The 16,311-nt window shown below is 54.5% G+C and overlaps 2 protein-coding genes across 3 annotated transcripts in view; both read right to left on the minus strand.

Moving 5' to 3' along the window:
* Positions 1 to 95: 95 nt before the first annotated feature.
* Positions 96 to 7,310, minus strand: GNG4 (G protein subunit gamma 4). 2 transcript variants are annotated; one of them, XM_080651101.1, is made up of 4 exons: positions 6,948 to 7,088; positions 4,462 to 4,678; positions 596 to 732; positions 96 to 401 (listed from the first exon to the last, which is right to left on the minus strand). In XM_080651101.1, the coding sequence occupies exons 2-3, from the start codon at positions 4,546 to 4,548 to the stop codon at positions 604 to 606; spliced, it is 216 nt and encodes a 71-aa protein (XP_080507227.1). In that variant the 5' UTR covers positions 4,549 to 4,678; positions 6,948 to 7,088; the 3' UTR covers positions 96 to 401; positions 596 to 603. The 2 variants fall into 2 exon arrangements, with proteins under 2 accessions (XP_080507227.1, XP_080507226.1); XM_080651100.1 differs by having other exon boundaries at positions 104 to 401; positions 4,462 to 4,675; positions 6,948 to 7,310.
* Positions 7,311 to 7,767: 457 nt separating this feature from the next.
* LYST (lysosomal trafficking regulator) overlaps positions 7,768 to 16,311 on the minus strand; it is an 80,195-nt gene continuing 71,651 nt past the window's right edge. Inside the window, exons 44-52 of the mRNA XM_080651343.1 lie at positions 15,921 to 16,151; positions 15,339 to 15,528; positions 13,836 to 13,972; positions 12,111 to 12,209; positions 11,863 to 12,002; positions 11,528 to 11,625; positions 10,670 to 10,826; positions 10,231 to 10,302; positions 7,768 to 9,466 (exon numbers count right to left, since the gene is read on the minus strand). Of these exons, the coding sequence (XP_080507469.1) occupies positions 9,328 to 9,466; positions 10,231 to 10,302; positions 10,670 to 10,826; positions 11,528 to 11,625; positions 11,863 to 12,002; positions 12,111 to 12,209; positions 13,836 to 13,972; positions 15,339 to 15,528; positions 15,921 to 16,151 (1,263 nt within the window). The 3' untranslated portion in view covers positions 7,768 to 9,327. The remainder of the gene's footprint in view (positions 9,467 to 10,230; positions 10,303 to 10,669; positions 10,827 to 11,527; positions 11,626 to 11,862; positions 12,003 to 12,110; positions 12,210 to 13,835; positions 13,973 to 15,338; positions 15,529 to 15,920; positions 16,152 to 16,311) is intronic.

A 16,311-nucleotide genomic window follows, 5' to 3' on the forward strand; every position in this document is an offset into this window, starting at 1 on the left:
GCACCTCCCATTTCAAGATGTGTCAGATACACTCTCCAATGCCCAGGAGTCAAGGCTTAGCCAAGTGCCGCAAAGAAAAAAAATAACAGTAAGATCCTTGACTGCTGGCCACCAAACCAACTTTTTATTGAAGTATAATAGAGGTACAGGAACGTGCACAAATCCAACGCGTACAGCTGGGAGAATTTCCACAAACTGGCCAGTCGGTGCTAGGAAAGGGGTGCACGGGAGAGGGAAGACCTCCCCTTGTGAGCAACCACAGGGGGCGGGGACACTGCATGCCGCTAAATTGACTTGCAAGGGGTGATTCCTTCCTACGGGAAGGGGGGTCAGACGCTGGACAGCCAAACTGGAAACACAGTGACAGCTGCCCACCACAGGCACACCCCATGCCTTCCTCTCTGAAAAAAAACAAAAATACATTTTATGAAAATGAAAAAGTGAAATCGTTACAATCAAAAAACCCAAGGGACAGAGGAGACGGCCCCCCCTGAGGGTGGCTGAGCAGGGATGGGCAGGGCGGGGAGGGGGGTCCCCAAAGCTATGTGCATGCGTGTTCCCGTGGGGCGGTCCAGAAAAGGAGGTGCTGCATCACCAAGGGCATCAGAGGATGGTGCAGAAGAACTTCTTCTCCCGGAACGGGTTTTCCGACGCCGGCAGCGGGACGATAAGCGGGTCCTCCCGGACGTGGGCCTCGCAGTAGGCCAGCAGGTCTGCGGCGGCCTGGGACACCTGTGGGGACACCGGACGGGCGCGGGGTGAGGGGCCCGTTCCCAGCATGCGTGTGGAGAGTGGACCCGAGGAGGACAGGACGGGCTGTGTTCACAGCCAGCAGCAAGGCCATGCTCGGCCTGGGGAGAGGCTGGGTGCAAACCCCAGGAGATGTTTGGACATCTGCCTCTGAGGAGAGAGATGCTGCTCCAGACCCACCACCTGGCGGAACGGGAGGCATTATTACGGTTAATAATGCAGATTGACCATTAACCGGTTAATAATGCGGATTGACCATTAACCGGTTAATAATGCGGATTGACCATTAACCGGTTAATAATGCGGATTTTGTAATCAAAGAAAACACGATAATTTCAAGAGAAACATCAAAAGTGCTTTATTCAAAGTGATGTCCATCGCTAGCTACACATTTCCCCCATCTTTCAGGTAATTTGTGGATACTGTCCCAATAGAACTTTTCTTGTTTTGAGGCAGACCATCCAGAGACCCAATTTTCCACTTTTTCGTAGGTTTTGAATTAAGTGCTGCTCAGAAAGTGCGTGTGCCATCGATCGGAACAAGTGGTAATCTGAAAGAGCAAGGTCTGGTGGATACAGCAGGTGGGTTAATGCTTCCCAGACAAGATCTTTTTAAAATATATTTCTTTATTGATTTCAGAGAGGAAGGGAGAAGGAGAGAGAGATAGAGACATCAATGATGAGAATCATTGATTGGCTGCCTCCTGCACGCCCCCCACTGGGGACTGAGCCCTCAACCCAGGCATGTGCTCTTGGCCAGAATCGAACCTGGGACCCTTCAGTCCGCAGACTGACGCTCTATCCACTGAGCCAAGCAGGCTAGAGCCCAGGCAAGGTCTTTTAACGTGTCTTTAACTGGTTTTGAAGTGTGTGATGGTGTGTCATGAAGCAAAATTACTTTGCCGTGTCTTCTGGCACATTCTGTTCGCTTTATGATCAAAGGGTGGTTCAAATTGATTATTTGTTGTTGGTAGCGATCAGTATTAATGGTTTCACCTAGTTTGAGAAGCTCAAAGCGATTTGGCCTTGCAGTCGAGTCGATGTTGATGGTTGACCTGGATCAACTCATGATTTTGTGTATTTGGGATTCTCAAATCCACTTTTCATCGCCAGTCACAATTCGATGCAAAAAAAAGACTTTCTTTTGTGCCGTTAAAGCAACATTTTACTGATGACTTTTCCGTTTTTCATTTGTCTTTCCGTTCAGTCCTTTGAAAATCTTTCCCATTGCTTGTAAATGATCAGAAATTGTTTGCTGAGCAACGTTTAATCTTTCTGCAAGTTGTTTTTGAGTTTGACACGCACCTTCATCCAATAATGCTTGTAATTGTTGGTGTTCAAACTTTTCCAGTTGACCTGGACGTTCTTTGTCTTTCACATCGAAATCATCACTTTTAAAGCATTTAAACCAGCGTTCACAAGTATCTTGAGATGGAGCATGTTCACCATAAGCTTCCCGAAGTATACGATAACTTTCAGCAGCACTTTTCTTCAAAATAATGAATTAAAACTTCCTGCAAATGCTTTTTTTTTGGCACGAAATTCGACATTTTTAAGCATAAAAATATCTATGATGTTAACACCTTCAGCAAATTTGACATATGAAGTTTTGAAGCTTGTTGTCAATACAACAAAATAGCATACACATCAAATCGCATATGTATCAACTTATGTGTAACTCCATCTATTGAAAAAAATCCGCATTATTAACCGGTTACACCTAGTAAACTCTTGAAAAATATTTTAGTATGAAGAAAAAAAATTTTCATGTGCCTCTGTTTATGGTTCACCAGCACCCTCCGCTGGCCTGAAGCTGACTTGCTACATTATAATTATTCTTCCTTGCCCTGGATCAGTTTACTAGTTCAGATGCCTGTGAGTATCTATGTAGAAGGATCTGACTCATTTAAATATTTCCAGGGGACACTGGCCAGGGCTGAAGCACTGCAGGTGGGGGCTCAAAAAGGGGGCTCTCTTGGGACAGCGAGTGGAGGATGGCGTGGGACCATGTTCCTGTCTCACATCCGTGTTTCTGCATCCCTCGCAGCCCCATGTCTGCAGCACCCTAGCAACCTTGCTACCTGGCCCTGCTGGTCTGACGGGCCTAATCCAGGGATGTGTCTGTCACCCCAAAGGTGGTACTGCCCTGGATGCCACAGTTTCTCTTCCAAGAAAACCAACTGTTCTTAGATCGCCTCCTGTTCTTGTAGGATCGCTGGTGCGTTTGCTTAGCCACACTCCTCTGGATGAGAGTGGAGTCCTGTGTAACAGGAACCAATTCCTGAGGAGGTCACAAGTGCCCAATTGATTGATTGATTGATTGATTGATTTCAGAGAGGAAGGGAGGAGGAGAGATAGAAACATCAATGATGAGAGAGAATCATTGATCGGCTGCCTCCTGCACTGGGGATTGATCCTGCAAACGGCCATGTGCCCTGACCTGGAATCAAACCTGAGACCCTTCAGTCCACAGGCTGACGCTCTATGCGCTGAGCCAAACCGGCTGCAGCTGTGGGCAAACTACGGCCCTCGGGCCGGATCCGGCCCGTTCAGCTGTTCTATCCGGCCAGCGGAGCAGAAAGAGTGGAGGGTTCTCTTGCTCTCCCCTCTGCTCCTTTACTTTGAATTTATATTAGTTCACACAAATACTCCATCCATGCTTTTGTTCCGGCCCTCCGGTCCAGTTTAAGAACCCATTGTGGCCCTCGGAATCAAAAAGTTTGCCCACCCCTGGGCTAGGGCGTAAGTGCCCCTTTAAAAGAAACGAACTGGCAGCCTGGGGGCAACTGTGGGATTTTACCATTACATTTCAGAGGAAAAGAGGTGATTAAGACAGACCAAGTTAGCACATAATCCCCGTGGTTGCACTGTAATTACAAGCTTCAATGATGGGAGAAAATGTTGCGATTGCTAGCATCACATTCCATGACAAGGGGATGACTAATTACTATTCTGGCGGTGACAGCCCTGCATTTGTTCTTCGCATCCCCGCAGGGCGCCTCACACCTATTTCCCAGCAATGCCGTCTCTAACAATAGGACGTGGGATCAATTACAAGCCTCTTGGATGTCTCTGCCGGCTCCGCCCTCCACCCCCGAGAAAACAAAGCAGGATTATAGTGGGGAGCACAGCCAAGCTGCAGCCCCCTAGGTGATGGTGTCTTTGACAAGGTCATACTCAATGCTCACTCTGCTCAGCCAGCGTGGCTCCGTGGTGGAGCATCGACAGATGAACCAGGAGGTCACGGTTCCATTCCCAGTCAGGGCACATGCCCGGGTTTCGGGCTCCATCCCCAGTGGGGGGCGTGCAGGAGGCAGCTGGTCAATGATTCTCTCTCATCGTTGATGTTTCTCTCTCTCTCTCTCTCTCTCTCTCTCTCTCTCTCTCTCTCTCTCTCCCTCCCTCCCTCCCTCCCTCTCGCTGGCCACGAGTTTGACATGCTTGCTCTAACCATGCCCCACACTGGGGATGGCGCCTGCAACCAGGCCTGTGTCTAACCAGCTAGGGCTCCATGCTGAGCTCTTTCTTGCTTATTGGCACGACAGTGGAGCTAAATAGAGCCCCGAGGACCCAGTGTATACCTGGAGACTCCTCACACTGGGCGTCACCTGACCCCTGACCCCTGACCGTGGAGGGCACAGTGGCAGTGCTGAAGCGAACTGCTGGCGGGTGTGGGCCGAGGGCCGGGGGGTAAGGGGGAGGCGTTGCTCACCTTCACCCTGTCCATGCAGGCTTCCATCTTGAGCTGCTCCACGGCCTTGCGGGCCTGCGAGATGCTGGTGGTGCTGCTGCTGGACATGCCCTCCTTCCTCCCACGGCCCTGGAGGCCCTGGAGCGGCTGAGAGAGAGGGCAGAGGGCGCAGGCGCTGCTTCCCAAGGGCGAGGCGGGGCCTCCTCCACGCGGGCCCTCCGCCACCTGCCGCTGGCTGCTGTGGAAAGGGTATTTTGTCGTGTTTTTGGTGCATTAAAGAAGCTAACTTGCCGTTTCTGGTTCACAAACAGCAACCAAATAATCTCTCTCCCTGAGTGGTAAGTCTCTTCCCGCCTGAGTGTGTCCAGAGCGAATAAAATACCCGAGAGAAAAGGGGAATCCACAGGCGCCCACGCTCAGAAAGGTGCCTGAGGACCCATCGGGGGATTTCTAAAAGACGCCGCTCCAAGGTACCGCGACGAGAAAGGGCAATGGAGGGACATGCATGCATTTTAGGCATTCTCCCCTTCTCAAGCACAACAACGAGACAAGGTATAAAAAGGAAAAAAAGGTGATAGTGAGACATGGCTATAAATAAATGAGATGATGTGTCTTTTGCACGTCAATCTTTTCTCAGCCATTTGGCCCAAGGTGTAGTGTGTGTGTGTGTGTGTGTGTGTGTGTGTGTGTGTGTGTGAGTGTGAGGCAGCGTTACCCGCAATCACTCCTAAAGACCCACCGGGTCCCCTGGCTGGCGGCTCAGTGGGTGAGCATCGACCTATGAACCAGGAGGTCAGGGTTCGATTCCCGGTCAGGGCACATGCCCGGGTTGCAGGCTCCATCCCCAGTGTGGGGCGTGCAGGAGGCAGCCGATCCATGATTCTCTCTCATCATGGATGTTTCTGTCTCTCTCTTCCTCTCCCTTTCTCTCTGAAATCAATAAAAATATGTGTGTTTTCTTGTTTGTTTGTTTTTTTGTTAATCATCACCCAAGGATATTGTTCCATTGATTTTTTTTTTTAGGGAGAGTGGAAGGGAAGGAAAGACAGAGAGAAACATCGGTGTGAGAGAAACACATCGATTGGTTGCCTCCTGCACACACCCCGACGAGGGCTCAAGCCAGGGAGGAGCCTGCAACCAAGGTACATGCCCCTGACCAGAATCGAACCCGGGACCCTTTAGTCCACAGGCCAGTGCTCTGTCCGCTGAGCCAAACCGGCTAGGGCAAACAATATGTATTTTTTTAAAGCCCCACCCCATCTCCAGAGACAGTCCCTGGTACTTGCTCCCCAGGGACCAGGCGAGGACAGTGCCCGAGTTCCCACCTGATGTCCCACCGTTTCCAAGAAAGGACCAAGATTTGAGGGCGTCGGGGACTGCCATTTTGGCTTTAAAATCTGTAAAACGATATGCGGAAGCTTTTCCCTGGTGTTCCACCTGGACAAAGGCGCTGGCCTAGCCAATCGTGGGGCGGGTGACCCTCCCACTGAGCTGTCCTCAGCACTTCCTCCGCAATGTCACTGCAAGGAGGCTGAGGGTCCGGGCCGCAAACGCAAACAGGAAGGCCATTGTCCTAAAGGGATAACGGCACAGCCAGGCTGCTCCTCACACAAGCAACGCATCGGCTACACCTTGTGTTCCACCCACCCGACTACTAAGTGCTGTGTCTACCTTTCTCCTGGCGGAGAAGTGAGCCAGCCCACACTTCGGCCATAACCCACAGTTCAGAGGGACAGGGTCTGGTTTCTCAGGACTGAAAGGGCCTTTCTTTTAAAAAAAAAAAAAAATTTATTGATTTCAGAGAGGAAGGGAGAGAGAGAAACATCAATGATGAGAATCACTGATCAGCTGCCTCCTGCACACCCCACACTGGGGATCAAGCCCACAACCCGTGACCAGAAATGAGCCGTGACCTCCTGGTTGATAGCTCGACGCTCAACCCCTGAGCCACGTGGGCCGGGCTGTGACCAGCCTTTGACAGTCCTGGGAAGGAACAAGCCAGCAGAACGGATCCGGTGGCACCAACCACGTTACCCTTTGATCAGACTTGGACATTTGGGACGTCCTAATACCTTAGTCCAAGATGCACACGACCAGCAAATCCTCCTCACTGAAGACCCTTCTCCAGCTGCACCCCTGCCCTCCTCGCCCCCCTCCCCCGTTATTATTTCTAAGGCAAATCAGACCCGCGCTCCCCAAAGCCCTCAGGCGAGCGCCCCGCATTTCAGCACCAGCATCAGGGGACAGACGCCACAGGGAGGGGAGCGACCCTGGAACCGCTTGGAGGCAGGTGTCGCAGGGGGTGGAAGCAACAGAACTCGGCTGGTGCTCCCCAAAGCATTTCCCCCAATAACATGGCCAACGGGCCAGTCCCCCTGTCCAGGACGGTCCTTGCATGGGGACAGGGGCGACCCCCAGGAGAGCAGCGCCCGCCCCGACCCACAAGGACACGGGTCCCCGGGAGCCTCGCCGCCCCAGCAGCCGCGTCCTGCACGGTCTGTACGCACCTGCGCTGGGTGGAGGGTCCCGGGTGCGAGCGGCTGCGCACCTGCCCGCGCACCTGTGCCGCCCGGGGGGGTCGGGACTAGCTCTTCGTGCGCGGCAGCTCCGGGCACCGGATCCGGGACGTTCCCGCCCTTCGAGCCCGCGGAGCCCAGGTGCGCCGCCCACCCGCACAGTCCCGCCGCCGCTCACGCGCGGGCTTTGTCTCCCGCACGGCGCGCGCGGGGAGCCGGGCAGCGCGGCGTCGTCCCCCGTGGGCGCGGGGCGGGAGCCCGTCAGCAGCGCCGGCCCCGAAAGGCTGCGGGGCCAAGCCCGGGCCGGGAACCTGGGTCTGCGGGCGGGCGAGGCCGGAAGGGCGCCCGGTGCCTGTGGCCCAGCCCCGCGTCTTCCTCCGCAGGGGTTGCGCCCGCTCCACAGCGGCGACTCCCGGGCGCCTGGAGGGGCAGGCAAATCCCGCCCGCGCCCACGTCACTGGTGCGTCACGGGGGGCTCCCTCCCCAGGGTTCCCGCGCAGGGGCTCCGCTCCGCCTCTCAGCCCCCCACCCACAGCCCCGCCCAGGTCCCTGCGCCCGTTTCTCCCCTTCACCTCCCCTCCCCCGTCCCCCTACAGGCTCCCCGCCCCGCCCTCCCGCGCCCCCTTACCCCCTTGCAGCTCGCGCCCCCCAGGCCTGGGGAGGGAGGTGGGGCTCAGGTGGGGTCCTTTCTCCGTGAGGTGGATTCCTAAGGAGCTAAGGGAGATCCCCCTGTGCGGGCCATACTCCAGCGCCTCAGCTTGAGTCTGGCTTGGCACTGGGTCGTATAAAGAACCGCCTTCACGTCTGTTTTATGAAATTTACTCCCAGGCCGAGTGGCAGTGAGTACAGAGGGAAGGGCCGTCATTTACAGAAGTGTCTGCTGCAACATGCGTGGGCGTTTATAAACATGTACATATTAGGTTTCATGCTGAATAAATAATCCCCCCAGATTCATGTTTATTTTACATAAAAATAGAACATTGCACTCTTTACAACATCAGCCACTTGCATATTTCTTTAGATAAATGACGAAATTCAGCCTTAAAAACAAAGGACTGAGTAGCAACCCTCTTCTAAGGGGACCCATTTAACGTTCTCAGTAGAAAAATGAAAGCAGACAGCAGCCGCAGTTTTATAAAACAAGGTCACTGGCATGAACAGGAGGAAGGTCGCGCCGCCTGGGCCTCCGAGCCCCAGGTCTGTGCGAGGCAATGGGTGCGGCTCCAGTTCAGGCTCCGAGTCACGGCCACGGCCCCGGCCCCTGCGGCCTCTTGCATCCATCCACGCAGAGCCTCCGGAATCGTGTTCCATGCAGTTTTTACGCAGAATGTTTTAGAAAGTCTGGAAGTTACAAAAGTAGTTCTGTAAACACTGTAGGAGTCAAATTTTCATACAAACGTGCCGGTATTCTCAGGCAGGAACACGTGTGTATCGTGTGGTCACGTGTCACTCAGCTAGTAGTGTCTTCACAGCCGATGCAGCAGCTCCCAGTGGACACGCGGCCGCAACCAGTGGGGAGGCTGTCCCAGGAGCTTGGGGTTTGGTCCTGACGCGGGCAGCGTGCTGGGCGCACAGTGAGGTGTCTCCATTGTCGCTGGAATTCTCAGGCGGCACAGTCAGCAGAACCAGAGTGGAAACTGTCCCGCAGGGTCATCCAGCCTTTTTAAGACAAAGCGAGCTGTCACCTCCCCGGGGGAAGCCTCCTGCACGTCGGCCTGACGTCTCACGGGTGCGCTCTGCAGTGGAGGCTTCCCGGGACGAGCGATCACCGGGTTTCCATCTTAGCGACTCAGCTAAGGGCAGGCAGTGGCTAGTGTTATGGGCTTTAAACAGGATTTTTATGGAGACAGAGGACGTGGCTGAAATCAGAGCTACCCATTCTTGTGTGGCTGGCAACAAACCCTGGGTCTGAGCTAAGAAGGCCCTGGCGGCAGCTGCCATTTAACACTGAGCGTCGTCAGAGGTCTGTTTCCGTAGTCAGCCAGCCCGTAACGCCTGGTCATCATCACGTCCTGACTTCTTGACCCTTTCCTTTTTTTTTTGGGGGGGGGTGGTGTGGGGAGGAGTTATCTCGGTATAAACTTCTGGAATAATAGAAACGGGGTGGGGGGGAGGGCCCTAATCTCTTCAGAAGAAACTGACTGACGCACGGAGGCCCCAGTCCTGCTGGCCATGCCTGCTGTCACCCCCTCCCGACCACCACTTAGCGCAAGACCCTCCGCCCAGCCCCTGGGGGCTGCAGAGGTCCGTGCAGGTGAAGAGGTTTTATAATTATCTGGAAGGTGTTTGCTCATCGTTTCTTCAGGCTCAGCCCCCTAAACTGAAGCCACAGATCTGGCTGGCGCCAGGCTCGCAGACGCCCCGCCCGCCCTCAGCCGGCCGCGTAGCTACTCAGGAAGGAGCAGAACATGGGCTGCTTCAGGCGCTGCTGGTCCTTCCGGCACCAGGCGATCACGGTGCCCTCGCTGTTCGCCGTGTACAGGTGGTGGCCGTCACAGGAGAACGTGAGGCTGTGGGAGAGAAAAGCCGTCTGCACAGTGTCTCCTAACACGCGTGATCACACAGGGATCTGGGTACAGAAGGGACGCTCTCTGCATGCCTGCCCAGGCCACGGGTCCGGCTGATGGGCATGTGGTCCGGGGCCCCGCGGGCACCTTGGGGCTCCTCTCGTGGGCGACACGGAGCAGTGTCGGCTCCATCCCTTCCTTCCCCGCTTTCCTGCTCCTTCTTGTTTATCCTTTATGACTTCAACACCATTACTTGGGCACAGGAAACCTTAAACACTGTAACAGTTCTACCCTTCTCTTTATAGAAACAAATGATTTATGGAGATATTTAACTTCACTTAAATACAAAAATAATTGATCAATTTAGGGTCACTAAACTTGAAATTTAGCATACTGAAAATAAATGTATTTAATAGGGTAGAATTTGAATTCCTTATGTCTAATCGAGTTTTAAGTCGGAGGAGGGGCCGTGCGGATGGTCCTGTGAGGCCCGCCCTGGGCCGTCAGTCACATGACCATCTCTTTACCAGGAGGCCTTTCCTGGGCCCCGCCTGCGCCCGCGTGCCGGTCAGTTAGACTTGGTCCCTGACTCAGACTTAACTCCACGAAGACAAGCACTGGGCCTCCTTTGGCCACTGGGCCTGGGCAACCCGGGGTTGGTAACTGTGGCTGTTTATGAAACTCCCGTCAGATTGCTTGAGGACTGTGTGCGTTCATGTCCAACAAAAATGCACTCAGAGTCCAGTGTGAAGCGAGGGGGGGCTCACCTGACGATGGGCTTGCTGGACTTGGGGAACGTGATTTCCCGCACAGGCTTCAGGTCCCATGTGCTCCACAGCCTGGAGGGAAAGGCGCCACAATTATGCCAACAAAGTCGCTTCGCGAAGCCCACCTACTTGTTTATTTGTTACAAATCACCCAGAAGGACGCACAATGAACAGCGGCAGTTACTGCTGGGAAGTGAGGGGTGGGGACGGAGGAAGAACACCTCCCTGGGTCTACTTCCGTACTGTTAATCTTTGACGGTCAACAAGTATCACACACTTTCAAAACTGCACTAAAACTGTCTTTTAGAAATAAAACACGAATAACGGAAGGTGATTTTGAATTTCTAATGGCTAAATATCAATATGCCAGGATATTAAAATCTTCTTTTTGAAACTGCTGTGCCCTTGGGAACAGAAGCAGCCATCGCACGCGCCTCACCTCACGGTCCCGTTTTCCAGTCCCCCCGCAATCACGTTGATGGACACGCCCTCCGGCTGGTTGGAGAACGCCACGGAGCAGATGACCTCTCGGCAGTGCACGTGTCCCACCAGGTCCCCGTTCACCGTCCAGAGTCTGAGGTCACTGCCCCCGCCAGCTGAAACCAAAACCAGCGCAGGTCACCGAGGTGGCACCTCCCAGCCGCCCCTGGGCCTGAGCTGGAGCTGGAGCTGGTGCTGCCGCTGACAGGCAGCTCCTGGCTGCAGACGAACAAATGAAAGGACTGCCTGCAAGTCACATGGGACCTGCATGTTCATCCCAAAACAATGGCAGCAACCCAATCAACCTGCAGTCGAAGCAGCAGGCAAATTAATCTGACTCATGTTTCAGCACAGGACCAGCCAAACCTGAATCGGAAAGGACCAATCGGAAAGCTGGCCGAGCTCCAAAAAGAGAGTATCCTCTCTGAGATCCTCTGTGAGAGGTGACCTGTGTGTGGCTCTGAAGAAAAGGGTCACTCCAGATTACCCGAGTGAAAAGCTGGTCCTTTTATTTTTATTGCTGAGAGTATTGCAGGTGTCCCCCATGTCCCTCAGCGTGGGACCAGGGAATGGACCTGCAGCCCAGGTGCATGCCCCTGACCGGGCACAGAACCTGGGCCCTGGTGCGCAGGCCTACTCTCTACCACGGAGCCGCCCCGGCCAGGGGCCTGGGTGCACATTAACACACACACAAGCTATTAACAGAGCACTCCACCTGGAGGGCCTGGGAACTGCACCCGTCAGCGTCACTGTGACGTGACCAGCGGGCCAAGAGCACTGCTGGCCGTGGCCTGAGCTTGGCCTCGGGCTGGCTCACCTGAGTCGCACACAGTGGCGATGTCACCCGTCGTTTCACTGGCCGAGACGGCTGTGACGGGGCTTTTGTGTCCTGCCAGCGTCTGTACGTAGCACAGCCTGAAAGACCAAAACCATGGATGTGCATGTGAACGTGAAGTATAATTATACGCTCTTATTTGTAGGATTCTTTCCCTCAGTACATGTCCTACTATTCGCAAGGCATCCCTAACTGTCTTCCTCACCGATCATTTGATCTTAATTCCGTGATGAAGCCTGTGTTCAGGCCTGGAGTTACATGAGTCCCTCTGAGAACTGGCACCTTTCGCCGGCTGGGCGGGCCCGGGACCCACGTACCTGTTCAGGTCCCAGATGACGCAGGTGCCGTCGCGGCTCACGCTTATCAGGATGCTGTAGGGTTTGCAGACAAACAGGCTGGTGACCTCCTCTGTGTGCCCGTAGAGGTGCACCTGGGACTCCATCTCTATCTCTGAAGGCTGACAGGCAAAATGAAGGAAAATGTAAGATAAAAGCAATGACAAAAGGGGTCCCAGCATTTATCTCTAAAAACACCCAGACAGTCCCGCCACGCTGCCCGGACCCACCGCGCTGCCCGCCATCCTGTTGGCGTAGGCGGTGATGACGCCACACCGGCTCCCGGTGAACAGCTGGCAGCTGTCGGGCACCCACGCACAGCTGGTGACCTTGGGAAAGGACAAATGGCAGATGAGCGTGTTTAAAAAGCATGAGAAATGCTGCTACTTTCTGACAACTATTTTCAAAATATATGATCACAAAATTTGAGGGAAACATTTTACTTGCAATGACTAGAATGGTGCAAAGATATAGAGAGTATTCTGCAACTTTAACCAGGTGCCTAAAGCTGCTTCCAAATTAAAATGTTTATGCATCTACATTTTTCTGTGTACATACACTTACATGCTCACACACGCGCTCTCTCTCTCTCTCTCTCTCTCTCACACACACACACACACACACACACACAAGGCCATTTGTTCCTAATTAATCAGAAAACGAAGATAAAGAGACAGCAGGACTCTCATCTCTGATGATGATCATGAAGACGGTCAGTGCGTGAGTCTTCATGTAATACTCTAATGAACTTTCTCAAGAGCTAATGAGTGAGCAGTGTGTTTCTAAGGACGGAAACGAGACACAGCACCCTCGTCCAGGTGGTTACTGGCTGGAGTGCTTCATCACACAGCATTAGCTGGAAGAGTCTGGACCCTCCCATTCTGCTGAAAGGCCTTAGGAGAATATTCCTGCGTCGTTAATGATGTCTGTGTGCCAAAGCTTGCATGACAGAAATGATTCTGCAATGCTTACATGCTCATTACAATTTCTAACAAACATGCTTTTCACCATCCTTTTGTTCGTTGACTGGTAAGCCAGATGACAAAAGGCGATGGTGACTTTTTCTCAGGTGTATTAAGGACTAAGTAAACGAGTCGTTGCTCTCATTTCTTTCTCTGCCAACAATTCCCCAAGGCAGTGGCTCCATCAGGCGCTCAGGGAATGGGGTACTTGTTGGCACAGCACAGGCAGCAGGTGTCATGTGGGTGACGGAGGTCTGAACACAGTGAGAAGTTCTCCGGGGAAGACAGTCAGAGACAGGAGGCTCCCGTGCAGCCTCGGAGGCTGGGCCGAGTGCATGTGTGCACTGTGCACACACAGACAGCCTAGACGATAAAGAGCTGACATGCTAATCAGACCGAACAGAACGACCGTCCGGACGACCTCCAAAACGAAGCCAGGGCTGTGAGGGCCGAGCCCCTTGCAGGAATTGCATGCCTCGGGCCTCTGGTGTACACAAGGCAGTTTACAAAGGACTTTACAGGCATTAGCGACATCTCACAGCAGCTCGTGCAGACGGCAGCGAGGCCCTCTTCCCTGTTTTAAAGAGGACAGGAGCTCCAGCTCGGGAGGCGAGTCACTTGACAAAGCCAAGGTGACACAGGAAGTGACAGGCCGGGACGCTCCCTCGGGTCCCAGTGAGACCCGCGCTCCTTCCACCGCAGCCTGACGCCCAGGGCCCCTTGGGAAGCACCAGGCGTGGAGGGTGGCACGGGGCAGAAGGCAGGCGGGCGCTAGGAGGGGAAAGCCATGCTGATTCTGTCCCCACAGCGTGCCCTTGGCGACAGCTGAGCTGGCCCCACGTCTCCATGAGACACGGGGCCTCTGGAAGCCCCGAGACCAGCAGGCGCCCAGCTTCTTGCTGGGACACGTCGCTGGACCCTGGAGCCTGGCCACCACGGTCTGGCCTGCATGAGCCCGTTCCATCGTTACCAGAGCCCCGCGCGGCCGCCCACCTGGTGCTGCTGAGAGCTCTGGATGAAGTTGACGGGAGGCTCACTCTGCTTGCTCTTCAGCCTCAGGATGTTGTCGGCGTAGCCCCAGCTCAGGATGGCCGACCACTGGATGTCTGTGCTGTTCATGCTCCGCACGCCTGCGGGGGAGGGCGGGTCAGGCTCAGGCTCTGTGTGCCCGCAGCCCCGACACACAGGGCACGGGCTGGAGCTCACCCCGCAGCACAGCACCTGTGCAAGGGCACCTCACGTCCGCAGGGTGAGCCGTTTGTGCCCTTCTGTCCCTTTAATCCACGCGAGTCCTTCTCATCCGTGCTAAGGGTTTTATAAAAGACAGTAATAGTCAAGCTCGCTCCAGGCATGTTCTGCACCGATTTATTTCTAAAAGTGAGCATGAGTCAGATGCTGTGTGAACAGCTCCCCAGATAACCCTGTGCCAGCACCCAGATGCCATCCCTGGTCGGGCGTGTGGGAGGCAACCGATACGTTTCTCTCTCACATCAATGCTTCTCTCTAAAAAAACAGAAACACACCCTTGGGTGAGGATATATATACACGTGTGTGTGTGTGTGTGTGTGTGTGTGTGTGTGTGTGTGAGAGAGAGAGAGAGAGAGAGAGAGAGAGAGAGAGAGAGAGAGGGAGGGAGGGAGGGAGGGAGGGAGAGTCTGAAAGTGCCAAGGCCCGGCCAGTCTTAACCACTTCACGTAGGTGCTGGATATCCAGCAGGGGTCCGGGCACCCTGGGGGGGGGCTGGGTGTGGGCAGGTGGGTGAATGGACCCCAAGGAGCTCACGGCACCCACAGCCGCGTGTATGCTAACGTGCGGCTGCTAAGAGGCGTCCGCTTCAGCCCACACGCGGCGTCCAGGCCAGGCTGATCGGAACAGATGCAGGGCCCGCAGCCCACGCCTCGTCAGCAGGGCGAGCTCTCCTGCGCTTAGTGACATGGCTCGTTTGGAAGGGCCGAGGCGTGACCTGAGGGGACTGTGTCCCGTTGTCCGTGCCTCGGGGACACTTAGGCATAGGAAGGGGCCTCCTGCCAGCGCCCTCCAGCATGTGGCAGAGTGAGGGGGCGCCTGGGGGTGAAGGACGGCTTTCCAGTCATAGGCGGTTTTAAACCCCTTTTCAAGGCGCTGATGGCTCCTCGCTTTGCGGTCTGTTTACCTTCAAGGACCAGATTAGATGGTCACTCAGTCTGTCTATTCTGGGATTCAAGAGCCTCAAAGGGAACATTTTCATCAAATTATCGATGGATAAAGTGTCCATCTGTGAGCAGAACCGTTTAGTCTTGTGCCTTCAAACTCCCCCCTCGGTCCCAAGGGCACTGCATCCAACTCCCATTTGTTTCACGTAGCGTATGTTTCAGTTCCTGCTTTGTACTAAGTCACCCACATCGGATCAGTGTTCACCAAGGACTCAGAGAACTTAGAGACGAAACAACAGCAGCTCAGACGATCTGGAAACACTCACACCTCCTGGAAGACACGGGAGGACGCTCACCCCCTTACCTTGCTCTTTGCTGTAGGTCATCAGAAGGCAGAAGTTCCGGGACAGGCCACAGATGGCCCTGGTGGGCAGTGCCTGCAGGGAGCCCAGTCTCTCCCCGTGGGGCTGGCTGAAGCAGACCACGGGCACCGGGGCACTCGGGGAGCCCACATACTCCCCCCACTTCAGGCCTTTTATCCACGACAAAGGACTCTAAACCGAAGAAGAAAAGGTATGATTTCTAAAAGAGGTGGTAGATACGGATTACTCATTTACATTCTAAACAAAGTAAGAGGAAGCAACCTGGCTCCCAGCCGCCTGCGGTCCCCCAGACCTCGCCCTCCTCGCTTTCTGGAATTCCCCTCAGCGACCCCTGTGGACCCCCATCCACGTCTCCCCGCTTACGCTGCCTTCACAATGAAGAGTGGAGGGACGATTAGAACCTACTTTCCTTTTAAGGTTTTCTTGCGTTATTTTTCTATTTCAAAGTAAACACTGCACCGACTTCCTACTTTAAGAGGCAACACTATTCTCATCATAGCCCGGGAAGGCCAAAGCACAGGTAGGTTCCTGATCATTGTAACTGTCCCTTCAACGCGGCCTACCGGGTGGGGGGCTTCTCTGACCGGCTCCCGGGTCTCCCTGAAGGCAAACTGCACGAGCAGCCCCACGGCCGCAGGCAGCTCTCCCTCGAGGCTGAGCTTGGGCCCCGGCCTGCTCACGTGGGCCGACGGGAACAGCTGGCGAGGCGTCTGGCCGTAGGTCTTGATCATGGTTTCCAGCGCTCGCCTCTGAACCGGATCTTCAACCGCCGAGACATCCATCCCAAAATACGTCTGAAAGGTGAAGGGGAGGGGAGGCCGGTCTGTGTGAAGCCAGATTGGCAGGAACACCCAGGGCCAGCAACACGTGCTCTGCTCGCCCCGCGTGGCCTGCTCCTCTCCTGTTTCCATGGAAACAACTCTGAGACGCTTTTGATGAGGTTCATGATCATTC

This window comes from Plecotus auritus, assembly GCF_963455305.1.
Source record: "Plecotus auritus genome assembly, chromosome: 14".
NCBI classification, from domain to species: domain Eukaryota; kingdom Metazoa; phylum Chordata; class Mammalia; order Chiroptera; family Vespertilionidae; genus Plecotus; species Plecotus auritus.

Coding starts and splice junctions, on each gene's coding strand:
- GNG4 (XM_080651101.1), bottom strand. CDS start 4,548: ATGTCCAGCAGCAGCACCACCAGCATCTCGCAGGCCCGCAAGGCCGTG. Junction 733..4,461: donor CCTGCATGGACAGGGTGAAG/GTGAGCAACGCC, acceptor GTGTCCCCACAG/GTGTCCCAGGCCGCCGCAGA.